Source organism: Bombus vosnesenskii, unplaced genomic scaffold, assembly GCF_011952255.1.
Source record: "Bombus vosnesenskii isolate JDL3184/JDL3185 unplaced genomic scaffold, Bvos_JDL3184-5_v1.1 scf7180000013265, whole genome shotgun sequence".
NCBI classification, from domain to species: Eukaryota; Metazoa; Arthropoda; class Insecta; order Hymenoptera; family Apidae; genus Bombus; species Bombus vosnesenskii.
In genome coordinates this window covers 7,415,026-7,441,464 of record NW_022882925.1, presented here as the reverse complement: position 1 = coordinate 7,441,464, position 26,439 = coordinate 7,415,026, and the positions used below count along the sequence as shown (strand labels likewise).

The window sequence follows — 26,439 nt, the reverse complement described above, 5'->3', positions numbered from 1 at the left end:
CTGCACATTATATTACTTAAAAAAATATTGCATTAGCATATAATGATAAAAATGGTAAGGATCGCAGAAATATTATATAGTAGAATAAAATATATATCATTAATTACTATGCATATACATGAAAAATTTTAGTAGTATTAACTGTGTAGTATATTAATTGAGGAAAGGTAGTAATGTAAACGGACATAATACTAACTAAATGATGTTATTTGCTTATATTTTTAATAATACTAGTATTATTTAAACGAATATCATTTTATTTTTTTAAATTATGTAATACGAACCTTTACATTATTTTATACAAAGATTACAGTATTATTATTACACTACTTGTTGATTATATCGTTGTCTTAATTGATACAAGTTTGTACAACATGAAAAGTAGTTGATGTATAATCACCTACGTGCAATAATCTTTTCGCTGATATTGCCAGATGTGAGCGCAGTTGTTGAAATAGTTAAAAAAGCGGCACAACCTCGCAACACGCTTGCGTCGGTTCATAGACACATATATAAGTACATATGTGTAAGGACTTATGAAGCTAGATGAAGATGTAACCATAAATGCACATATATATGCATAAGATATGATTCGTGCAAAAATCAATCGCTTCTTTAAAAAATTATGTGACTTGTATTCTAGACATACAATTAAAAAAACAAAATGGTACATTAGTTAATACCAAAATCATAGAAATCTTAAGATATTTTATTCCAATTAGGTGTTTCTTTCAATTTTCCATAACACGTAATACATATTTGAGGTAGGTAAAACGTGAACTAATTACATATATTATTATTTGTTCTATATATAAATTAAAGGAATATTTTAAATAATCAATTCTACCGAAAGAAATAGAAAGAAATATATCGAAGAATAACTGTAGCCTAAAAAGTGTGTCGCTAATATCTCCAGGTAGATGGCCCAGAAGGGGGCAGGTACGATCCTGGAAGCTCGTTGACAAAGCTTCTGTACAGCGTCATGTAGCAGACGCGCGCGAGTGGTGTTGAGGAACTGATTGGGAATGGTCAAAGTGAGCGCAAAGCAAGCGACGGCCATAGTGAAGGTAGGATATGGAATAGTAGTAGGGAGAAAGAGATAGGATGATATCATACAGATGTATAAATATCTATTTGGTGTAGATATTAGGCTATTTTGAATATTCCGTCATTTTTCATCATACTTTATACACCTTGTACTCCCGCGCTTGAAAAGCTTTTATTCGAGATGTAGATCCCATGGGACACGATGTAGATATACAAAAGTGTTGCGCATGTGTGCGCGCGCGGTAGAAAACGGACGAAAAGCGACGCACGTGTGACCGGTAATGAGAGTGTCGAGTCAAAGTGGACGGTTTGATTGGTCGAGGAAAACGTGTGCCGCTACAACTGTTTCGTGATTCCGCCGTAACAGTGAGCGCGGTGTGCGCAGTGCGCTCCCCACCGCGTGCGCGCAGTGTGTAACCCCCGCGACCGCCATCTTTGTCAAGTGGGTAACCTTTGTTGATTTGTGTGAAATGTGACGCCGTTGTCGCGAGATAATTGGTGATCGTGATTAAATATCCTGTGTTACAGTATCTAGTGATTCTTGTGTATTTCACGCTGGATTTATACATGGGATTACCTTGATCAGGTAAAAACAATTAGTCTCTCGTTAAATCTCGCAAGAGAACCACGCGAATCATCACCAGACGCATACGGGCCAGCGGGTCGGGCTGCCAGCTTGTGAAAGAGTGAGAGGGAGAGAGAGTGAGTGTGCAATAGAGTGCAAAAGAGAGAGGGAGATAATCTTCTATACGCAGTGTTTCTCCTCGCTTCTTCTTAACATTTTTTCTTACTATGCTCGAACAAGCGGATAACCAAATGCCATCCATTTGCCAGACGTTTATTCAGGAAGCTATACAGTACGACGTTGTGGTTGAAACATCGTTCTTAGGCGCGAAAAATTGTGCGAAACAGTCGAGAGTTGGCCGTGCCTACCCAAGATGGCTGCCCGTCGGGTTTCGAGAAACTTGTGTCCTCGCTGTCTACTTGGACACGTAATTCAATCGTTTCACTTTTTTCACCCGCCTATCGCGCACCAAGTATTTCACTCAAAATGATGAAAAACTCGGTGTCGTAGTATCATCTAAAGTAGTTAACAGGCGATAGTTCGTAGCGTTTAGCGGTGGTTTCGTGGGCGACGGCCGTCGCGATTACATTCGCTAGCCATACAGTGTCTTTCTTACGAGGGATGTGACTTGTAACGAATCGTAACGGTTATTCCTGCTTGAGAAACACCAGACGAGTTTCCCGGTTGGCGTGGAAGTATGTGTTTCTGAGTTGAAATTATAAATTGGCTATCATTGAGATTAAAATGGCTACCGACGGTAACCAGTTGGTGATTATTAGCAAATATATCTTTCTGTCCGAATCATTTTCTCTCTATTCTCTTCACTATTCTTTTTCGTAATTAAAAACTCGTTTGAATCGAGCCACGCTTTTTATTCTTATTTTATTTTTCAAGCGTGTGGCATTGAGCAAAGATCTGTTCACGGTATGTGTGAGTATTTTTTGTTGAAACAGATACTTAAATGGAAGCGTCTTTGTAGAAAGGAGAATCATCTGTAAAAGCGGGTAACGAGGAGTAAGAAACGCCAAGCCGGCAGTAGTTGAAATCATTCGGTAACCGTCCGTTTTCTCAGTGGCAGCTGCTCTCTCTGTTGCCATCCTCTCTTTTACTTCTCCGTCGGGTGAGAAAGGCCCCAACAAACACAGTCAGCCGGCCTGACTACTGGCCTCCCTTCTTCCTCGTTACTGTCGTATGCTTAAACGGACGAACGATAAATAAATTAGCTACAAACGTATTCGTTTACTCGATATTTCGTTTTGGCAATAACAGAACGAGTCAGAAACAACTACATACACCTGTAGAAACGAGCAAGTATAGAACATTGGAGTGTTCCCGGAAACAGATTTATGCGTATAATACATATACATTGGTTGATTTTCGACGGAAAATTCTGAATGTGTAGTGCGTTCATTCGCTTGCCATTCTCTCTCTTCACCCCCTCCTTTCTTCTCTCCCTCCATATGTTCGTTTTCCTATACACTCCTGTTCTTCGTAATTGTTGCAAACATGCCGATAACTGTCGAATTAATGAAATCGAGTCAAGGCTAATATTTAAAATTTAAGCCCTTGAAAAGGCTAAGCTTTCTGTCGATCACTGTTTTGTCATTCACACTCGTTCCCAACTAGTTTTAGTTTCAACGTGTGCAAGACAATTACATATATATCGCGAAGCTTCATTCAGTGACACGTACGTCAAACAAAGATTAGTCATATAATAGGATTGCGTTTCTCAGTGATTCACGGACAAAGAATGTTAGGTTTATTTAATTTATTGGTCGACACGAATACCTTTCGCCGTTGACGACTATTGTTTGCCTAATTAACGAATAATAATCATGAAAAAAGACTAATAGTCGAGAAATTAGAATGAAATCGATCAAACGAATCCTACGATACCTTAGCAAATATATCGTCATATTTCATCACCCTTTCAAATTGTTTTATATCACTTAACTATTATTAAACGTTTGAAAATTCTCTTTTCTGTATATTTTTCACGTGTAGTACGCTTGATCAGAATTATTATTATCAGAACTCTTCGAATTAGAATATTAAGTTTGCCCTTAGAATATTTCCCTTTTCTTTGGAAGAGTATCAATGTTGATAAATAGAAAATTTTATCGGTTGAAAGAGTTTAATACTTCGATAGTTTCTTTCTAGATCAGCTCTGGGAAATCTGAATTTACATACAATAGTTTACAAAAGTCTTTGAACACTTCTAGAATTTTTTGATGAATTTATTATGTGTTGTATGAAATGTAAAACATTTGAAATTTCATTGACATTGTTATGAGAGAATGAATCATCATGATTATATTACTAAAACTTCAAAGAAATCTGAAAATGTACATAACAGCTACAAGATTATTTAGTGCATATATATATATATATATATATATATATATATATATATATATATATGTATGTATTTCGAAGATTAACAAAAGTATTTAAACATTTAATTCGTTATATTAATAAGCTTGAATATATTGGGTTGACAACTAAGTGATTGCGGATTTTGTTATTAGGTGGTATTGACAAAATGCGCAATCATTTAGTTGCCAACCCAATACAGTGGCGCCATTTTTATTACTTATTATTTGTTTTAGTTTTGTAAGTATTATTATATGTCTATGTTATGTTTACTGAATAGATGTTACCCAAGAATATTTTGTAACTTCTATATATATTTTCAGATTGATTTTAACTATAACTAATATGATCATGACCAGTGTAGTTTCATTGCAGTGTTAATACAATTTCGAAATGTTTTATTTGCCAAACACGATATGTATGTATATACATAAAAGTTCTCTGTGGTTATTGCCCAAATAGTTTCATGAGCCAATGTATATCCATATATGCATAATTGACTTAATAAATCACGTGTATCTACAAGTTGTTCAAAATTACGCAATATCAGTACGACCTACAGTCATTTAAAATATTTCTCTCCCTTCCACGTGTACATATACGTACACCTTGTGTTGAGTTTGCTTACGTCGAGGAGAAAGTTTGCCGCTTAGAAGAAAATCGGTCAATCGTTCGTAACGAGATGAAAAATTGAACAGTTTCGGATAGTTTTGAATGATTCTAAACGACTTTTAAATGATGATACGATAGATTCGGTATATCGGGTTTAGAATGTAGCAGTAAAAAAATGTAGCTTTTTTTTTTAACTGTTGTTTTATTTCGAGATGATTAGTTCTGTAAAAGAGTACATATGGTTTATATGTGTTTTGTTGTGCAACGCTCAAAGAATTCTCACGAATTTATTGAATGAAAACGAAAAACGAGCGGGAAAGATGTATTCGTTCGGACAGCTTGCAACGATTCAAATTCTAGCTAGTTGATACGCATATATATCATAATAGTATATAACCGAATATCACACAGTTTACCTGATTAATATGGTGCAGAAAACACGTCATGCGTTATGATTATATTCCGAATATTTATGCATTTGTGGAAAATTTAAAGGCGCGCAAAATGTATATAATATGTAAAATATTCATTAATTGTGGATATTTATATACAGTCATATTTTTATGCGAATAAAAGAGTAGGACCTAGGCGAACATTTATTTTGTCTATTAAATATTGTAACGAGTATTGTACTTTGGATACTTTATGTACTTTTGTATTTTTAAATTTTTCATACATGCATAGAAATCCGCATTGTTATATATGTATTGCTATTTCGATAGTAATCAAAATTATAAAAAATAGTAATATACAGTAAGTGAGTAATAGATAGTGAGTTTGTTATTACTGTTTGTTTACTTAATATACTCACACTTGAATGATACTAATAGATAGTAATTTTTCTATTATTACCTATTTACTTAGTGTACTTGGTAGTAATTTTACATATTACTATATGTGCAAATAGTGCAAATAGTGAATGTAATTTATTTCAAATTAACAAGATTCTAAATGAAAAACATCTGCTGTAACCTATTTTAAATTCATAACAAGATAGCTCTAACTATTAAAATTATGCTTAAAATATTTCGTTTTAGAGTAGCCCAATTATGTATTTCCCTATCTTTCGATAGAATTCAAGTAGTACAATTTAAAAATGTCAGTATTAAGTTTTAGAAAATCACGTGACCAAAAGTTAGAATAGGCTGTCTGTGAACGAAGTCAATATAATGATGATTTCCTAAACTTAAAACAGATTAGAGACTTTAAACAGATTAGTGCTAAAACGAAGTTTAATCAAAATTAATATCAGTAATGTGGTATCATAGTAGCAAGTTGAAATGAGGAAGCAAAAAAGAGAGGAAAACGACAAAGGCTTATCGATTGATTGGCATATTATGGGTTTTAGGACCAGCATAAGGAGCGTGTGATCTTGACGGATGGAAATGTGAAGCTGCAATAGCCTGTAGAAAATTCGTGGCAGAGTCAGGCGCAGAATGTGAGTGAGTCGTAAGGACTGGTTGTAAAAACCGACCCGGAGGCGGTCGAGCATTGTTAATTGGGTGTATATAACCTGGCCTGGTACGTGATCGTCGCCGCCGGTGTCGCCGCCGCCGTTTTCGTCGGCAGACGGCCGACGGAGACGAGAAATGGACGAGCCCGAGTCCGCTGACACATGGTCGGCCTGGTTCCTGGACGCGATTCGAAAAATCCGCAGCCAGAAACAGAGGCCGAGTGTCGAGCGGATATGTCATGCTATTCGTCAACACCATAATTATCACGAGGAGGAAATTGCTGAACATCTAGAGGTTGCTGTGAAGCGCGGCGATGTGCTCAAGATCTTTAATAAAGGACAATCCTCGTACAAAGATCCTGGTGGCTTACAATCGAAACCGCTCAAAGTTGGCAAAGCGTCCGATTTGAGCAAGGTACTGGGTAAAGCTGTTAGAGAATTGGGCGAAAGGGAGGGCTCAAGCCTGAAGAATATCGAGAGATATATCAGACAGAGTCACACGGTCGAAGAAGAAGCGGAGGGCGACTTGAGAACAGCTCTTAGACTGTCTGCTAAAAGAGCAGTCGATCGAGGACTTGTGATCCAGGATGGTAGGCTCTTCCGACAACCGGACAGACCACCTTATCTCAAGAAACATGCGGATACTTCTCATATTACGCAGCCGGAGCCCCCTGTAGCTAAGGTGAGTCATTTTTTTCATTGCTCGTTATTAGAGTACGTATGTTTATGTATTTATGGGAAAGCTAAAAGCATAGAAATGTACAGAATACCAAACCTTTCAAATATCCTCGCAGATAAAAAGTGCTGACAGTGCTACAATTGTTTTATTGCAATCAAGAAATAGTTGGAAATTACTCAACTTCAAACGTAAAGTATATTTTTTATCTAGTCAAGACGTGATTAAGTAAACACAGACATTTATGAAAATTCATACTTTTATGAACACAGCCAAAAGTGGAAGTTAGACAAATTTGCTTCACTTACTAAATATTAAATAATTTAGATATTTTTGTTTTATGTGCTACTTTTATATTTTGTTAAATATTTTATATATTTTATTTGCATATCATGCATTCGGAACATTTTTGTATCTTTACATTTCCCAGAAGTGCATAAATGCGTCCTTAATTTATTAATAAGTGTGAAAATAAAGATTTGGAAGAATTAAGGATATTTCAAACGGAGTAAATAAAGAAGTTTCAAGTTACTTGAATTAATCTGATGGAGGTTTTAGAGTACATAAAGTATTATACGCGTATGCAACATACTGATTTGTACCTACCGCACTTGTAACTGAATTCGTTCAACTTGCGCGCTCTTCCGTACATCCGTTCATTTACGTTATTATCGTATTCTAGTAGAAATATTTTATTACCAGTGTCGAGTTCAAACAATGTTCACCAAAGTTGCTTGGACTTTTCCATCAGTTTGTCTTTGCTTGTGTTCAGAAGTCTGTTCAGAAAGTGTAGTTTCATAGAGCCATGTTAAACGTGGGTATTCGCTTGCTATTCACTTCCATGCAGTGGATAATATAATTCACAACATGCGATCATATGTGAACTGGCAGCCGTAGTGTCAACGTAAACCTATCGTTAGTATTCCTACTATATAGCGAGACATGCGTCATGCATTGTTTTAGTGTAAAAAAGCAAAATAAAGCAAATAAAATTATTTCGCGCGAACAATTGAAAAATATGCATTCTCGGTTGAATTATATTTTTGGAATACTATATGCTTTGTAGAATTATATTTTGTTATTTCCCTTTTTAGCTAGGAATAATTTGGAATTACTGTTTTTGTAAATATAAAAGAAGCGATTAATTCTTTCTTTCTCTCCTTGTTCCGATTTGAATATAGTTACCATACGAAGAATTATTACGTTCTCTTCAACACGTGACATATTTATAGCTAATGCAAAGCGTTTTCTACGATTAAACCAACCCGCACATGTAGGGTTCCTATACGCATCTATGAAACGACGCTTTAATTTAATTTCATGATACATACAATCGTAAAACCGCATAAAGAACAATCTAGAAATCTGTCAATGTATCCATCATCCATTAATTCGTATTAAACGCTAGATTAGATTTTGTTGATGTAGTTCTCTGTCGGAGTCATCTTCGAGAAATCCAAGTTGAACGAATATTGAATTTGAATTTTCCCGCCACAATTCCTTGGAAAAGTATCAACAACTTCGTAACATATCGCTTCGTTTGTTTCACGATACTTGTTAGTCGATACATAATAAAAATTCAGGTTGAAAGGGGCTTTTTTAAGAAAGAGAATACGCTAAGAGCAGCATTTTCAAGAAAAACGTCATGTATTAGTAATAATATCCTAAATAATAAAGCATGTAGAAGACACAGGAGTATAATGAGAAAATACTGGGACGTTTTGTATGACAATACATCAAGAAGAGTATGTTATGCATGATCGCATACGGTTCGTGGCTCACTCAGTTCAGGAGTCAACAAGGGAAATATTACGCTCTCGTTACGGTCCCTCGTGTTCGTAGCTGGGGAGTCACGGCGTGTGCCCACGCCTCAAGATGGTTAGTCGCGGCCTCACGCTAGAGGGGAACTTGAACAGAGGGGCGAGACTCAGGACGATATGCTATCGCGGTCAACTTCCGGTGACTCGTTTGTGTATATCGCCTCTCTTATTGATCCTCCATGCACACGTCCCTCTCTTTCTCTCTCTCTTTCTCATTCACCCCTCTCCTTCCCCTTCTCTATTGCATTCATTTCTCCTCCCTGTTCTCCTACCGACCGCGTTTTATGCGTGTCAGGCCGCAGAGAGCACGGAAAGTTATCCAACGATCACGCCGGCGCGATCCTGACAATCCCTTCCTCCCCGTCGGTTGCTCACTGCCCTTTTATTCCTTGTTCTTCCTTCTCAAATTCTCAAGTGGCTCTTGGTTTCGCTGCCAAGTGTCACTATTTAGTTATTCAGTCCAATGCTGTTCACGGTTGGAACCCTTCATACACCTTTAGTCCTCGTGTATTACATGCCATTGCTATGAGAGAAATAAAATTGAGAAAGAAATGACAATATAATATAACTTATTGGTAAATTCAAATATAAAATTTCTTTTATAAAATTCTTCAACTTTACACAGATGATGCTTTTTAGCTTTTATAAACTCGATGTTTATTTATTGATCGATAATGGAACGGTAATACCTAATTAGTTCCTATGAGCTTTTGTACTAGTATTTCATATCGAATTGTTCAGTGAGTTGGCCGGTATGCTCAGTAATTTATGCTCGGAAACAGAACTTCTTAAGACTCCCTAATGTGCTTGATACACAGACACAGGTGCACGCGCGTTTCAAAACAAGAGTAGAAAGGGGAGGATCATTAGTTCTAGATACAGTGGCTCATGAAAGTGTTTGGATACTTATCCAATGAAACTTTTGAAATACAAAAATGTTTGGCTTTCGTACTTTTTAAGTTTCGCGTTACCTGATCTGATAAATGTTTCGATGTCTAGCTGCTTTTAAGATGAATATTTCAGGTCAGTAGGTCGATTTCTTATCTGCATAAAAATTATTTGTTATGCTTTATCTTTTATTATTATTTGAAGTAATCAAATATTTTCGGCCAATAAATTATTTGGAAATTATCTATTTCTCAAACAAAATTTTGGTATTCTTTTGGAAAACAATTTTATTTTAAAATAAATTTATTTGTTATTTTATTGGAAGTAATTATTTGCTTTTTTAATTCATTATTTTCATTACAAATAAAATGTATCCAATGATTTGTTAAAAGTTATATTAATTTTCTTTTCAATTGCAACGAGAACAAGATTCAAACATAAAAAATTCCAGGAATATAGCAGGATTAATTTTGGAAAATTTGTAAATATAAAAGGTATTCGAGAAACATTCGTCGTATATATGTATGTATGTATGGCTATTAATTGTAGTTTTCGTGGGTATAAAAATCTGTCGATGCATCGACGGAGAATATGTCAAGAAGCCAAGAAGTGCAAGCTTTAGCAATGGATCGTTCAATCCCATAACTATTAGTTATAGCTGGTTCTCTGGTCGCGCAACAGGTCGTTGTTTCGAGACGCGGATCCTGATCACGCGTGTCCTGTACGTTGAAAGTATTCTTTGTGTACTGTACTGCTTCGAACCAAACAAAAATGTCAACTAGTTAGAAATGAAAGATACTAAATACAATGAAATGGCAGATTTTAGGTTTCCTTTCTTTTTTGATTGTTAAGAATATACAGGAAATCTTTATAAAATTAATATATTATACTTCTATCGAACTCGAAACATGATTATACATGTACACTTTTTTATTTTTTTTACTTTCTTATTTTCATTCCTTTAATTATAATCATTTATACACTGTATATTTAAGTATGAATTTCATAAGGGTTGGTTACTTTGGCTTTAATTATTTGATTACGAGTGAATAACTCAGTTATTACTATTTCATTATCATTCGTATATAAAATATTGCTCGTCATAATATTAAAATATTAAATATATTAAAATGTGTATCTCGATAATTATATCTTTGATTTTCACGAAACTCCGTCAACTTCTCAGCATCTAGCTAAACCTAATAACTTCTATTTATGTTGTATTAAAATCATCCTGTTTATAATATTCCCTTTATAACATAATCGTAAAGTGCGTATATTCATATATTATTTAATTTTGTCACAGCTTCCAGCTCCACTACCAATTTGCAAAGAATGCCTTGGTGCGACAATAGCTGGGAACAACAACAACACAAAACGGAATATTACTGAGAAATTAAGCAGGTGTAGCGTGTGTGGTGCAGCTTTGCATAATTCTTGCGCACCACCAGAACTCTTAATCCTTGTCGATAGGGGTATAACGTGGTCTTGTGACGACTGTTCTCCCACGTGTGCTGGATGTCAATTGGAAAGGGAATCGCAGAATTACCTGGTAAAATGCGCTGGTTGTGTTAAGTGTTATCACCCTGCCTGTTTGGATCCAGCGCTTGATAAAAAGAACAAAACACCATGGAGGTGTCGACATTGTCAAACAGCACATACACCAATATCGAAGGATGATAGTAAAAGGAACAAAACACAGGATGCAGCTAGTTCTCTCGAAGGCACGCCGACTAGCGCGAGGAAGAGACCTAGCAAGTTACGTGAAAGTAGAAAGTAAGCGAAAATTTGATATAAACCAACTTTAACAATTTTAATAGATAATATACGAAACATCGAAGGAAAATATGAACTAAGCTAGCGGTTCTTAATCTTCTGTTTACCACGAACCTCCATTAAATAATTTTTTCTTATCGCGGACCACCAAGCTTAACTCAAAATCGAAATCGGCAATGTGCCAAGTATGTATAATTAAACCATTCATCAACAATCTTTTTGGAGAGAAACGGTTCATTATAAGTAAATAAATACATATACTAAATATTTTTTATTCAAATAATACGACAATAACTTGCGTGTGTGAGCACTTCTCAGGTTAAGGACCGCTGAAGTAAGCATAACTACATTTCTCTTGAATGTGGGTTTGGGCGCATTATATGCATTATGCATATAATATAGCATTGTGTTAGATAATATGATATAAATATCACACGGAAAAAACATTGTTGCTTTTTTATTTATATATATTAATATGAACTATTGTTTTTCTCAACATCTGCTACTGTATAGGGTTACCTGACATAAGATCAGGGTTTAAAATTAGAATAAAAAGTTAAGACTGAGGGAAAGGGACGACGAGTTATCGATGCATACGATTTGACCAGATAATATCTGTTTCAGATCGGCAGTATCCAGAAAGAGTTTGGCGATTTCGACTCCAGCGAAGAAAAGCGGCGCAGGAGTGGCACAGGTGGACAGCAGCTCGGACGGTAATGCGGGTGTTGTCTCCCCTCGTCAACCACCTTTGATTTCCTCTCCCTTACCACAACCCCCCACCCCACTCGCAGGCCAGGGTAGGCTACTAGAAGAGAAAAACGATCGGATTTCCAAAGAGAAGCAGAAGTTTTTTAGGCTGAGTGCGTTTAATGCGGACCATAATAAGTTGAAGCGGGTGGGGGGCGGTGAGAAATCGAAATGTTCGCAGGACGTTAGTCCTAGGTTAACTCGGGGTAACGCGAACCAGAAACAACAAACCATGCCCGGTAAAAAGGTAGTACCGCCAATGTCTAGCAGTAGCAGCAGCAGCGGCGCGAGCGATAGCGATTCTTCTGACGATTCCAGTGATTCGACTGATGATGATGACGAAGACGACGCGGAAGAGCAGGGAGCGGAAGGGAATGGGCAGGGGGGAGAAGAAGAGGAAGAGGTAGATGGTAATAGCTCTAGCGCGTGCAGCAATACGTCCACTTCGGATGAGGACGACGACGACGATGACGAAGAGGAGGAGGATGACGACGGCGACGATGGTCACGAAAAACGTCGTGCTGTCGTCATCGGTAGTGGCGATAGTGGTGGTGGTGGTGGTGTTACCGGTAGCGGTGCCGGTAACTCTACTAAACCAAGAGGTCCGTTCTCTTGTGATCTAAACGAGGACAAACCTTGGGGTTTCGCCGCGGCCGCGGCTAAACTCAATATGGAATCGCCTTTTTTTAGTAACATTACCAATACCTTTGGTGCGTCGTTACCTAAGCTCAATGTAAGCAGTACACCGACATTCGGTTTACATATACAACCAGCAGTTAATACGTTCGACGGGAAGAAGAAACAGAAGAACGATCGAAACGGTGCTGGTATAACGAGTAGCTTTGCCAATACGGATAACACCAATAAGGTTAAACCTGGTAGTGGTCAATTGAAAGGCCTTTTCGATGGATTGAGTCACTTTTTTTCAGTACCTACCAGCAGCAGAGTAAGATCTAGCGCGTTGACGCCTAATTACGCGCCTGATAGAAGAAAGCGGCCTAACATGGACGACAGTGATAACAAAGCGAGCAAAGCTATGAGAGGGATGCAGAGTAATAAACGTGAAAACGCGTCGTCCGGTCTAGGCAAATCGAAAGAAAAAAAGAAAATGGAGGCAGACAACGATGTAGCGAAAGTACCTCGCCCTGGAATTTTTACACCTTCCGACGAAACGTTATTTAGTTCCCTTAACGAAAAGCTACCAAAAATGACACCGTCAAATTTAGTTAAAACTGCGGTTAATAGTAAAAGGCACGAGCACGAAAGGAGAAAACTGATGAAAGATGATGCGCCGTTAGTAAAGTGTGCAACGGGCGCGTCGTCACCGTCGTTACCATTACCGTTATTATCATCGTTATCGTCGTTGTCATCGTCGTCGTCGTCGTCGTCGTCGTCATCTTCGTCGTCGTCGTCGTCGTCATCGTCGTCGTCGTCGTCGTCGTCGTCATCGTCGTCGTCGTCGTCATCGTCGTCGTCATCGTCGTCGACGATGGCGGCGGCGGCGTCGTCGTCGTCGTTTCCGTTACCGTTACCGTTATCGTCACCCTTATCGTTACCGTTACCGTTGCCATCATCATCATCATCACCGTCTTCGTTACCGGTGTCGCTGTCGTCACCGTCATCGACGTCAATGCCGACATCGACTCTTAGGCCCGATCAGTCCTCGCGAAAGAAAAACATACTCGTGGAAGGGAGCCAAACACGCCACCCTGTGCCCGCTGTTTCGAAGTCCGGCCTGAGTTCTGATTCCGTGAAATCAAATCCCAGCCTAAAGTCCAATCCACGAGCCTGTACTAGCGCCACCACCACCAACACCACCACGACACCCCGCGCGACACCCTGCTCCACCAGGAAGGGTAAGAATCTACCCCACCCGTTCACGAGTCCTAACCTCGATGATGCACCCAAGTCGCAAAGAAGAATTCCCTCTAATCTAATCCTCGCTCACCACCACGTGGATGTGTTGGCGGTGTGGTGTGGTATGATGTATGTGTTCATGTACGTCTGACGTAATCTGTTTCAAGATAACATGATTGTTCTCCACTAAAGGCCAACAACTTGTTTTTCGTCGTTGAATTCATGAAACTTCACCGATAATTATGATAGGATGATCGAGAATTAAACATTTATCTGTATGTAATAAGAACAATCAGGTTCCTTGATAGGACGCGTTTATTGCTTATTATGTGGTGTGAAACTTATGGAAATCCGAGTTTTCTATTTGCAGAAACATCTGTCATATAGAATGCGAACGAATGCATTCATTTTTCTTTCATCATTTTCAGATCAAATTTGTAAGCTATATGGATGATATTTCCATTCGTTTTGCACTACGGAAGACTCTTACATGGTTATTGCATGTTACTAATAACGTTATTTGGCTCTGGCATACACTCTCTTTTTTTCCATATATCATATAGTTATCAAATACATAATTAATGCACGTAGTTCGTAAATAAACGCACTCAACTATGGGACTGTTCACGTGATAATTTCGCTGCTGCACAATTTTTTTCGTTTAACTTCTCACTACTTCTAACTTGATCAATTCTTTACAGTTGTACAGTCGGCGGTACTTGTACAAAGATTTTGCCAGATATATAAAATAGAGTATAAACATTTCTTATTCGTCGCCGTTTTTCTATTAAATTGCCATTATTGTTTTACAAAGGACAAGTATTGAAATATTGAATTATTCTATTGAGGAATTTAGAATAGTTGACCTGTGATTACTTCAAATATGAAATAAGTACGAAGCTTCAATGGATATCGGAAAAGTTTTTCTAATCCTTCGAGATTTTATATCGGGATTCTTTATACGATCAAAGATTGACGAAAGAAAAAGGAGAAGGAGAAAGTATTAGGAAAGAACAGATAAAATGACCAATACCGATCAGTTTACAGTTTTACAGGACGAAGAAATACAACGCTAGGTGGCATATCTCAAACAGTTGCCTGGTATTAATAATATCGGAGTCTACCTGCTGCTGCTGACATTTAGCAGGCTCTATTGTCGTAACTCGCCGTCTTCCACCATAAAGAGAAATATAAAAAATGTATACGTTTTACGAGTAAAGTAAAAAAAGCAAAAGAAAGAAAAGACAGAAAAGCTAAAACGGGAAGTAAAAAGAGAAACGGAAAGAAAGGAACGAGAGGAAAACAAATCCGCTTTTGCCATTGAAGAGCCAACTTGATACTCTGCCAACACATCCCACGAAAACCACCTACCCCATAGCTTTGCTTTGGATACTACTCACAATATTAACAGCTAATTAATTGTTGTCGCACTCGATATTACCGAAGATTGTCAATGCACAAGTTAATATTTATGCTTTGCGACTACAATATCCGCTTCTCTAGTGGACAGATTCTTTTTGTTCCTCTTCTTTTCTTTTTTCACGCATCGAATAGAATTATATTTTCATTTCAATTGCATTCTTTAATACCGTACACTTCCATATCAATAAATTATCATAACATTCCCGTGGAATTTTTTTGTTTGTCTATTCGCCTTTTTTTCAAAAAGTTTTTCACTGTTGGTACCGTATCAAAGCCCTAGTATATGTCGTTTGTGGTACAACGAAAGATTTGTCTGCATTGCAAGTTACCCTTCAGGATTAGTGTTTCTTTTGTGGTAAACAAGTAAGAGAAATCGGACAAATCGACATGGATTCAAATTCAATGGATTAATTGTTACAGCGGATTATAAAGGAATTTCTTTTCCTTGTTCTGTTCACTGCAAAACAGAAAAAAATAAAAGCGAATAAGCACATAAGAACATAAAGAAAACCAATTTGTTATATTTGTTTACAGAGGAACCCGTTCTACCTCAGACCTTGCCACCTGGTGTCACGCAAAAGGATGTTGACCTATTTAAGGAAGCACGGGACAGAGCGGCTCGCTTAACCGCCGTGAATGGTGATGGCGAGGAAGCCGTGACTGTGAATCCAGGGAATAGTTCAGCAAGTACAAGTACAGGAAGTGGTATTAGGAATCCCGCGGCCATAGTTTTCGGTCGATACGAAGTAGAAACGTGGTATTCCAGTCCATTTCCCCAGGAGTACGCAAGACTACCAAAATTATTCTTCTGTGAATTTTGTTTAAAGTATACGAAAAGTCGGGCTGTACTTGATAGACACATGGACAAATGTCAATGGAGGCACCCTCCGGCTACGGAGATCTATAGGTGTAACGGCTTGTCTGTCTTCGAGGTACGGTTCGCGAACAAAACTTTTTCTTTTCTCTTTAAGCCTTTGACAGTACAATAAAAGAAAGTTCAGAGAAATTGCGGAATGATTTGTCTCTGTGAAAGGATTAATACACAGATAATACTCTATATGATATATCTCATCGACTCCAGATGTTCATGCATTTTTGGGAAATTTAAGATTGCAAAAATCTATAGAATATAATATGTGAAAATGTAGAGTACTTATTATAATACTTAGTAGACGAAAGAAATTTTTATTTAGATTTCATTAATTAATTACTCATTTAATTATGTTCATAAAAATATAAAATTACTTAAATATCCGCAATATACTCATAAATCAGACAATAAAAATTTTGATTCTTATGTTTCAGATCGATGGTAACGTGAACAAGATATACTGTCAAAATTTGTGTCTGCTAGCGAAATTGTTCTTGGACCATAAAACGCTCTACTACGACGTAGAACCATTTTTATTTTATGCGGTAACGAAAAACGACAAGTATGGTTGTCATTTGATTGGTTATTTTAGCAAAGAGAAACATTGTCCCGCGCAGAGATATAATGTATCGTGTATCATGACTTTGCCGCAATATCAAAGACAAGGATTTGGTAGGTTCTTGATCGAATTTAGTTATCTTCTGTCCAAAGTGGAGGGCATTCCCGGTACACCAGAGAAACCTCTTTCTGATCTCGGCCGGGTGTCGTACCACTCGTTCTGGAAAAGCGTTGTACTCGAATATCTTGATGCTCATAGAGATTCTACGGATATCAAGTTGGGAGATATAACGAAAGAAACTGGCGTGTCGGCTCATGATATCGCAACTGCTATGCAATTGCTGGGATTTATTAGATCGGTTCATTTGCCCGGTGAAGGGAATTCTAAAGTGGCCGTGGTAGTTGATTGGGCTAAAGTGGACGCTCATATGGCAAAGATACGAAAAAGTTCTCGTATCAAGTTAGATCCTGATTGTCTCAGATGGATACCATTGCTCACGCAGATTCCTAATCCATATCAAAGTCCGGAAGAAAGTGGCGACACTAGCTCCGAATCTTCTCCCGTAGTGGAACCGAAACACGTACCGGCGATTGTTGAAAAAATTCAAAAGGTTAAGATCAAAAAGAAACCAAGGGGTAGAAGGTTGGGACAAAGAAGATCTTCACCATTCAAACAGAAGGCTGCCCAAAAGTCATCCTTACAGAAGGATTCTATTTCCAAAGACACGAAAGAGTTGAGGGAGACAAAAGCAATAAAAGAGAAGGAAACAAAGGAGACAAATGAAGCGAAGGACACGAAAGAAACAAAGGAGTTAGAGAAAAGGAGTCGAAACGTAGTTGCTGCGTCGGCAGAAAATGCTAAAGAATCGATGGAAGTAGAACCGAAAAGCGTCACGACAACATCGAGAAATTCTCGTGCGGTGACTGCTTCAAAAAACGCGAATTCTACAAATCCAACGACTTCATCTACGTCAACGACGACGACGACGACGTCAACTACCACGGTAACAACCACCACAACGACAATGTCTAGACGAAGAATTAGAACACCGAAGACATCTGTAACTGGTGTCGTCTCGGTAGCTATTACGACGACAACGTCGTCGTCATCGACGACTCCTCTGCGAAAACGAAAACATTCCGAAAAGACTGAAGCAGAAGAAAAGGAGGAAAGGTCCGAGGTTATTTCCAGAAAAAGAACTCGGGAATCTCTACGCGAGAAAGAGAAGGATAAGGAACGAGAAAGAGAAAAAGAGAAACCTAAAGAACGTGATAAGCCGAAAGAAAGAGACAATTATTTGAAAGATAAGGATAAAGACAATATAAACGAAGTGGAGAAGTCATCTTCTAAAGCGATAGAATCGTCTCCGTCGTCAGTAGTGCAGAAACCTACGAAGAAGCAATGCAAGGTAGATGATATCTTGTTAAAAGTGACCAGTCGACAAACAAAGCATTTGCAAACGAAACAAGGGAAAGAAAAGAAAAATTTGGAGCAGAACCAATGCAATGGAAAAGAAGAGGCGAAGGATGTTAAAACCTTGCCGGTATCGAGACGAGGAAGAGCAAAAGCCGAGAAGGAAGCTTTAAAGATGCCACAATTAAAACCTGAAACTCCTACGAAGGATCGACCCGAAACTCCTGTGATACTCCCTCCATCATTATCTCCGTTGCCGTGTTCTGAAGAGACTGGCTCTTTTATAACTAGTCAGCAACAGTCGTGTTCGGTTACGGAGCAACTACTGGCAACACCTGCCGGGAAAGAAGCTAATAACGCAGTAGAAACGACTAAGAGCAACGAGAGCACTATGGAAGACGTTGATAATGCCAATAGTAGTAATGCTGGCGATATCTGTGGATCAACCGTTCTTCCAGAAGCAGAAGCGACTATATCTGCTAGCCCAGGAGAGTATGAGGGAGGAGACGAGGATGAGGGCGAAGAAGAAGTACCTGCACCGAAATCGAAACCTGTGACGCATATAAAAAGCGATTCAAACGAACGAACTGAGAAGACAGAAGAGAATGAACCAGAAAAGAAACTCGAAGATGATTCCTCCGTTCCCTTTTTGCAAAATCCGATATCTGAATCGAAATCGCGTATCCTGCAAGAAGATACACAAAGACCGGAATGTGAAGCTGAGGGAGATTTGGATAAGGGCGAGGCTGAAGGAGAGGACGAAAGCGGCCACGAACGCCAAGGTGATGGCGAAACATTAGTGGAAACAGGGGAGGGGAAAGAGGAAGAAAATAAAATTATGAAGGGTGAATCCGACAAAGCTTCGGAGACTGAGAAAGCAATTTGTAGTTTGGAAACGTCTAAATTGGTACCTGACCTTCTTTCGCCTAAGGAAGAAGAAATCGAGAAATTGAAAGCTGTTAATCAAGATGTAGGTAGCTGTAGAGAAAGTGATGGAATTTCCGATCGATTAATGTTAAAAAATTCGAAAGAGGAGTTGACGAGGCCAAAGATAGAAACTTCTCCCGCAACGCCCACGGAGAGAAAGGAATCATCCTCTGCTGTTTCGAATATCGCGTCGCCTGAAACAGGGCCGCTCACGCCACAAGAGAAAGTTTTGCCCGTTATCGAGCAGCAAGAAACCACTATTCATCTTCAAACACACTCTGAAGAATTGAAACAAAATTCGCCCGAGAGTGGCAAGACAACGCCTCATTTGGACAATCCTGGTTCGGTGAAACGAACACCCCCTTCGCAACCAGATTTGCCGTCTATGGGAGTTTACACTCCTGATTCGACCACAAATTCGGTGCATTCGTTGCATTACGGTCAATGTGATTTGGATGTTAGCCAGTTAGGACTGGAGTCCCCCACGTCGATTGCTAGCGATCTCGCGTCACAGAATAGCGTAGAAAGACCACCAAGTGCATTACCATCGATGCCACCGTCTGTTTCCGTTCCAATTTCGGTTTCCATGCAAATAACTACGCCGGTTACGTCTGCCGCCGTAAATATCTCGCCGCAAGTACAGTACGCCGATTGTTCGATGCCCCAGCATACTCCATCGACGCACGTTAATATCCATCCGATGCACCAGCCACATACACCGCAGCCTCTTCAACAGCCACGTACACCTCAGTCGCACACACCTCAAAGTATACAAACGCAAAGTCCTCAGCCTCTTCCACAGAGCCATACGCCGCAACCGTTACCTCAGTCTCACACACCACAGCCTCTTCCTCAATCTCATACGCCGCAAAGTATTCCGACGCAGAGTCCTCAGCCAATGCGGCAGAGTCATACGCCGCAACCCTTGCCACCGTCTCACACGCCTCAACCGATGCAGTTGTCTCTGGCCCAGCAAACACAGAATCAAAGTATGACGCATGGTCAATCTCAACAACAGTCTCAACAGCAGTCTGCGCATCAACAGCAACAACAGCAGCAATCGCAGACGCAATCTCATAGTAACAAAAGAGCCAGTGGTTCGCAAACGACCCATAGGTCAAGATCGACTCAGCAAAGTAGCAGATCGCATCGAACCACGCCTCCTACGTCGCATGCTCAAGCCACATCTCAAGGACACACAACCTCTCACACGAGTCATACGAGTTCCCACACAAGCCATACGACGATAGCGCATACGACGCACGTACCACCGCAGTATCAGCAGTCTTCGTCGATGAGCGTACCACCCGTTCCTCATCCGCATTCTCACACACACGCTGCTCATTCGCACAATATGGCCGTTATCTCGCAAGGGAATTATATGGCTGTTGCTTCGCAGACCTTCCCAACTCAGAACACGTACGTGATTCAACATCGAAGCAGCAGATCCGGTGCACCCACACCATGCACCACAGCGACGAATTTTTACATTCAGACGAGCGCTATGCCGCCGCATTCGCACACACCGGCACCCTCTTTGTCAGCTTCTGGAAATCACCAAACCACGAATTCGTGCAGTCTAGCAAAATTACAACAACTAACGAATGGATTGGAGATGATACCTCCAACACCTCCACCAGCGATGAATTTAACGCCACCACCTCCTATACCGCACACTATGACACCGCCGCAAACATCGAGGCAATTACCGACGCCGCCTCAAGTACCCCTTGGTTACGCGAAAAATTATTATAACGTCAATACGGTTCCGCCTTCTACTCCCGGACCACCCAGTAGATCGACCTCGAGGTCATCAGCGAATGCAAACATGGCGTCTCTGACTCAGCCGTATCCAAGCGAAAGCTTATATCGCCAGACTCTCGATCCTGGAAGTACCTGTCCTCAAATGCAGAGCGCCGCCAGTCGGGTCAGTCCCAACGTGGCGATAAACACGAATCTCATGGCCCAGTATGGTTATCGAGTGGCACAACCTGCTACCGGCTACATGAATCAAGCAGCTCAACTCGGTGGCTTCATGAATCAAGCTAGCCAGTTACCTGTCGGAGTCGTTAATGTACCTGCACCGTATCCTCAGGATCCTCATCAACAAAATCCAGCAGCGGTGTATACGACGTACCACGGTTACATAAATGGCGGTCTTATGCAGCCTCTGAATAGTTCGATGAGGCCACGTTAGCCCCACTCATCTAAGCGCACATTCTCTCACTTACAATAACACGAGGCCGCAAAAAAAAATGGACTAACAATGATTGCTTCATTTTGGACAAGTTAATGCTCTCTTCTATACGAACTCTGGCAACTTTAAAAAACATGTTATCTATCGAGAGACTTTTTGCCTCCTTGCATTCGCTTCCACAGTCACCCTCTGGACGTGCATACTGTTTTTTTACCTTTCCCCCACCAATATTTTATTATTTTTTAACGTACGACCACTGACGTATGATTTTTCTTTTATGTTGTGACTATTTCACTTTTTAATACACGTTTTAGCACTTTTGCTCCTTCTTCTACTGTTACTGTTAACACGTAGTCGCGTGCACGCGCTTATATAAAATCCATCAGTCGTCAAACGCTATAAAAAAAAGAATTGTAACTTCAAGACCCACAAATATTAAAGAGTTAACGGAAGCGCTTGCATCGTAAAGATTAAAGAGCTCGTATTAAGCGGATTCTTAACTTGCATAAATGAATAAAACCGAGTGTGAACATGCGAATGCGCGCGCGCGGAAAAGAGCAGAACATATGTGTATGTACGAATTATAATCATAGTATGGAATAGTACACTACGAAACTTGGATTCGTGTCTTGTGCATTTAAATGCGATTAACTATTCTACCTTGAATGTGATCTATCGATCAGTGAATATACATATATATACACATATATACATATATATGTGTGTGTGCACGCGCGCGCGTATCATTTAGGCAAACATGCATGTATGTATATACTGTTTATGGCTCAGTCCACAATCGACAAAACGAATACACCTATTTTTAGTAGGGCATTCCCATCCGAAATTGCAACGGTGTTACGTTTTGTGTATAAATAGTGTATATATATATATATATTATACATATATATATATATATGTGTATATATATGTACTACACATAATATTTGCAAAGAATATTCTGTTTGATATTATCGATTGTTAAACGTTGTTATTTACTTTTTCTTCGAGGCACGCTGTACTTTACTGTATCATAAAAATAATTGTACTACTATTATAATAATTATAATTGTATTATTGCAAATTAATTATTATGATCGCCAACTCGTTCATTACCATTGATCGGTAATCTTCTTTTATCGTCAATGTGAGCATAGTGTTTCTCATTAATGATTCTTTATAAGATATCATTCTTGCCGTCGTCAATTGTCTTCGTCGTTGTTATATTTCTTATTACTATTGCTGCTATGATTACTATTATTACAGTTATTACCATTGTCATCGTCATTCTCGTCATTATCGTTATGGTCATGGTTATGATGTCATGATTATGCTCGTCACCATTGTCATCGTTATCATCATCATCACCATTATTATTATTATTATTATTATTATTATTATTATTATTATTATTGTTATCATTATAATTGCTATTCTGCCATTGTCACCATCATTATCATCATCATCATCACCATCATCATTATCATCAACAACAATAACAACAATAACAAGAACAACGTCATCGTCATTTTCATCTCACATTAATACGAATATCATTTTATTCAAACCCTATGCTCCTTAATTACGTGCACAGATGCAGGAAGAAATACGCGCAAGCGTGCGTGCATACACACACACGTATATTCATTCTTTATTCTCTACTGTATGTAATATTTTTATTTTCTATTATTGAACGAGAGGGCACATACTAGTTTCGGAAAGAATGATACATGCGTAAAAATGCTCTTCCACGGAGCGTCGCAAAAATTATGCTGAAATTATTTTTTGTATCAAATTATAAGGGGCGAGATGTTGATTCGTTCGACCTCTGTATGGGAAATGTAAAATGGTGCTCGTTCATGTACGTTCAATTGTAATTTCCCTCTTATCCACGACGCTTCGGGGAATGGTCGCGAACAAATAATATATTTATAGTATATTACGAATTTAATTTTTTCAGACGAACTATAAAAGCGAGAGGCAAGGGAATTTGCCTAGTTTTTAGCATAATTCTTGAACGATAAAAAAGATCATTGATAGTGTATAAATACATCAATATTTATTGTACATAGAGTTAAAAAAAAAACTACTAACAAATAAAAAGGAATCAAAAATAAAGGCTTCACGATGATATTTTGTACGAATAAAAAACTTGTAAGAACTTGTGTAGAAAGCGCGTGCTTAACTCAGCACTCAGGAAGACGAACTTCGCACTTATATAATTTCGTTTTTATCTTATAACGTTTCATCAACGTGTGTGTTCTATCTTCCTTTCCTTCTTCTAAACAAAAATATATAGTAATTTATCAGGCTATCGATGATAAATCAATCGATATGTAGGGATACACATACTTATAAAGTTTTAAGATTACCTTAACTTTCGTTTCCTTCTTTGCTCTTCTCGTCTTTTTTTCTCGGCGTTTGCCAACTGTACGTATTTCTTTCTTTGTTCCGGAGTCATTTGTGTCCATAATTTTCCAGCTGCACGAGCAATCACGGTTACGTGTTCCTTTGGCTTTTTACTCCGTAACCGTAGAAAGAAGATGATAAAAGGATTAGTCGCACGACATTTTATTATCTCTTTTCCACTGGTTCGGGATTCGGAACCATTTACAAATTTTTTAGTTTTTCGTGGACGATCACCTACGCTACCCAAAGGTAAAACATATAAAGTACGTTTTTATGTATTATCTTTCATAATTGAACAAACCCATGTTGGAAAGAACATCCTTACCTACCACGAATTTGAATAATATGAATTTAAGTGAATCGAAAATAAACGCGAGAACAGAATGTGTCGAAAATTGTCTTACCTGTCACCACTTTCTCGTTTTTGTCCTTTTCTTTTCGATGAATGCGTGGACCCGGTGTTTCCCATTCTCTTCGCAACTCTGTCACAATTGTTTAATAAATTCTTGTCGTAGGCCGCATTACTTGACAATTTTTTCCAAAAACTTCTCATAAAAAGTGAAGTTGAAGTGACATTGTCAACTTGAAGCGTACTTTCCCTTGTTTCGGTGGGAAAACAAATGAGCAAAAAAAATTTGTATTTTTGAATTAACTTTTTGTATGGTTACTTCACGGGATATTAATTAAAAGCGTGAAAAACAAGGAGATACCAGTTAGACAGAGAAAAGAAAAGTAGATTGAATAATAATCAGAAAACCAACTTATATTTCTATGTGTATCATTAAGTATATACATATTTGTTTAAAAATATTAATACAATTCTCGATAAAATAATATTTTATAAAAAAAAATAATATTTGTCATGTATGCAATGTAATGGTAAATACAAAACGTATTTATTTACTAGAAATTCACAAACGAGGTATGAGGGTAATTAGCATCTTACAAATGTTAAATATTCTATAAAATTATTTCTACAATTCTCCACCAGCTTGAGCAGCTTTTTTCGGTTTCTTATTCCATTTATCTCCACAGTAGCAAGCATTCTTCTGCGCATCCATGTAACTCTTGCATCCCAAAGCAGTTGTACCGGTAAAAAGCATTTTCGCAGCAGCTTTGCACGTATTTATTATCGCAGCCGATTGATATCCATCGCAATATTTGTACAGACACCTCTTGAATTCTAAATCACATTTCTCCTTATCCAAATTACAAGTGTCATAACAAATGTCATGCGCATCACAACATTTCGTCATTTCCGTAAGAGGTAGGTACTCCTGGTTTATCTAAAATTATTAAGTCGATTAAGATTTCTTCATATATTTTGCATATATAAAAGCATGTATTTTAGAAAATTTGCCTACTTCAATTCCTAAAGAACCACATCCGTTACTTTGAGGTTTATGATTCCAATCTGGTTTCGGTGTGACCCCTGAAATCGTCACAAACTGTTTGCTTTACAATCTTTTTAAGCAATAACCAATTAAATTTAGCTACTGTTTGTCCGTGAAAAGAAGGCTAGGCAAAGGAATGTGGGTCTTATTGGTTATCTCTGATAATACCGATAAAATCGTACAGATAAGCACACATATTAGCCGAAAATGTTGTATATCAAATAAGATTATATAGCAACACGTGATTGTAGTGAAGGAGGGAAATAGTCCCTTGCATCTATATTGTCCCATTAGTCATCTTCTCATGTACACAGTATATCGCGTTAGGTAGTTTTTGGTATAGTTAAATTCCCTTTAATGAGATATGATCGTGAATATATCTCAATACAAGTTTGTTGAGGTTGTTGTAATCAAATTATATAATGTACCAAGATGGATACAAAAATTATACATACATACATATAATACATACAGGATATTATGACGTGTTATCATCGTGTCATAGTTTGACCATTGATATCGTGTTTTGAGATCGACTGTTAGCAATTGAGTGTAAAGCGTAAAATGTAAAATTTTGATGTTGGGGACTGAGTTAAAAAGTATAATGAACGAATGATAGGTTAAACATGTACCTCCTGGGCATTGAAAGATACAGTTCTCTTCCACCGCTGCATCGAACACTTCGTGTATATCCTTAATTTTCCTAGCTACGGTAATTGCATTTTCAAATAAATCTTGAAATACCGATTCTGCTGCTAATACAGCATCCTTTAAATTTGATAATAAACCAGCACCGTAGCCTGACCACGCGTAAGCCAGAAAAGTTAAAACGTAAACTAGAGCTTTTCGATATTGAGAAAAATCCATTTTTGTATAATCCTAACGCACTTACTGATACACTGTTCCACTCGTTTGTCAGGATATTTTTAGGTAAATTGACTCACATAAAGGTATACTTGATCGCGGACACGTGGTGACAAACGATGAAATAGTTCCCACAATATATGTACTTTCATCTTGTAATGTATATATGTACTTACTACTCTGTTCAATAAGTTCCAGGACTGTTTCGTTTACAAGAAACAGTCAAATGCTACAATGCTAGATATGTCTTTTCATCCTATTCGGCTATTACACCTTTTTATAACATAATATGTGTTACCAGCTTCATATTGGTCAAATTTAAATAATTTGCATACAGCAGTTTCTATTAAATGAGATTTAAGCTCACTCAAATTTGAAATTTATTGAGTAACACCTGAATCATTGAATTGAGTAACACCATGAACAATGGCAATACACCGGGTGATCTACACCTCAAATTTCTATGTTCGCAATATTTTGGTTAAAAATTCAACAAATCTCATTCTGCATACACGGTACTTACGACCAGGATCCCTGCCATATTTCTCAATTTTCCCGATTTAAAACAACAT

The 26,439-nt window shown here is 38.2% G+C and overlaps 3 protein-coding genes and 1 long non-coding RNA gene across 7 annotated transcripts; 1 reads left to right on the top strand and 3 right to left on the bottom strand.

Moving 5' to 3' along the window:
• The first annotated feature begins 929 nt into the window (after window positions 1–929).
• On the top strand, window positions 930–22,288 carry LOC117241549 (histone acetyltransferase KAT6B-like). Of its 4 annotated transcripts, none has more exons than XM_033507433.1 (6): window positions 930–1,067; window positions 5,946–6,732; window positions 10,741–11,210; window positions 11,835–13,813; window positions 15,771–16,168; window positions 16,542–22,288. In XM_033507433.1, exons 2-6 carry the CDS (start codon window positions 6,187–6,189, stop codon window positions 21,201–21,203), a joined length of 8,055 nt encoding a protein of 2,684 aa, XP_033363324.1. In that variant the 5' UTR covers window positions 930–1,067; window positions 5,946–6,186; the 3' UTR covers window positions 21,204–22,288. The 4 variants fall into 4 exon arrangements, with proteins under 4 accessions (XP_033363324.1, XP_033363321.1, XP_033363326.1 ...); XM_033507430.1 differs by lacking the exon at window positions 930–1,067 and adding an exon at window positions 1,119–1,633; XM_033507435.1 differs by lacking the exon at window positions 930–1,067 and adding an exon at window positions 1,124–1,633 and having other exon boundaries at window positions 11,835–12,367.
• Window positions 1,872–3,294, bottom strand: LOC117241725. The gene is made up of 2 exons (XR_004495108.1): window positions 2,906–3,294; window positions 1,872–2,806 (listed from the first exon to the last, which is right to left on the bottom strand). It is a non-coding gene; the product is annotated as an uncharacterized LOC117241725 (long non-coding RNA).
• Window positions 22,289–23,235: 947 nt separating the features above from the next.
• On the bottom strand, window positions 23,236–24,398 carry LOC117241717. Its single transcript, XM_033507748.1, has 3 exons — window positions 24,014–24,398; window positions 23,573–23,848; window positions 23,236–23,481 (listed from the first exon to the last, which is right to left on the bottom strand). The coding sequence occupies exons 1-3, from the start codon at window positions 24,160–24,162 to the stop codon at window positions 23,463–23,465; spliced, it is 444 nt and encodes a 147-aa protein (XP_033363639.1). The 5' UTR covers window positions 24,163–24,398; the 3' UTR covers window positions 23,236–23,462.
• An 85-nt stretch (window positions 24,399–24,483) lies between these two features.
• On the bottom strand, window positions 24,484–26,028 carry LOC117241697 (group XIIA secretory phospholipase A2). Its single transcript, XM_033507703.1, has 3 exons — window positions 25,636–26,028; window positions 24,974–25,041; window positions 24,484–24,895 (listed from the first exon to the last, which is right to left on the bottom strand). Exons 1-3 carry the CDS (start codon window positions 25,868–25,870, stop codon window positions 24,584–24,586), a joined length of 615 nt encoding a protein of 204 aa, XP_033363594.1. The 5' UTR covers window positions 25,871–26,028; the 3' UTR covers window positions 24,484–24,583.
• Window positions 26,029–26,439: the final 411 nt, after the last annotated feature.

Bases quoted from the DNA above. Each gene is read 5' to 3' on its own strand.
- LOC117241717 (XM_033507748.1), bottom strand. From the start codon at position 24,162: ATGAGAAGTTTTTGGAAAAAATTGTCAAGTAATGCGGCCTACGACAAG. The intron at 23,849-24,013 runs GTAAGACAATTT...ACCTTTGGGTAG, and splicing joins AAACGAGAAAGTGGTGACAG to CGTAGGTGATCGTCCACGAA.
- LOC117241697 (XM_033507703.1), bottom strand. From the start codon at position 25,870: ATGGATTTTTCTCAATATCGAAAAGCTCTAGTTTACGTTTTAACTTTT. The intron at 25,042-25,635 runs GTACATGTTTAA...TGACGATTTCAG, and splicing joins TATCTTTCAATGCCCAGGAG to GGGTCACACCGAAACCAGAT. The intron at 24,896-24,973 runs GTAGGCAAATTT...TAATAATTTTAG, and splicing joins GTGGTTCTTTAGGAATTGAA to ATAAACCAGGAGTACCTACC.
- LOC117241549 (XM_033507433.1), top strand. From the start codon at position 6,187: ATGGACGAGCCCGAGTCCGCTGACACATGGTCGGCCTGGTTCCTGGAC. The intron at 6,733-10,740 runs GTGAGTCATTTT...ATTTTGTCACAG, and splicing joins CGGAGCCCCCTGTAGCTAAG to CTTCCAGCTCCACTACCAAT. The intron at 11,211-11,834 runs GTAAGCGAAAAT...TATCTGTTTCAG, and splicing joins AAGTTACGTGAAAGTAGAAA to ATCGGCAGTATCCAGAAAGA.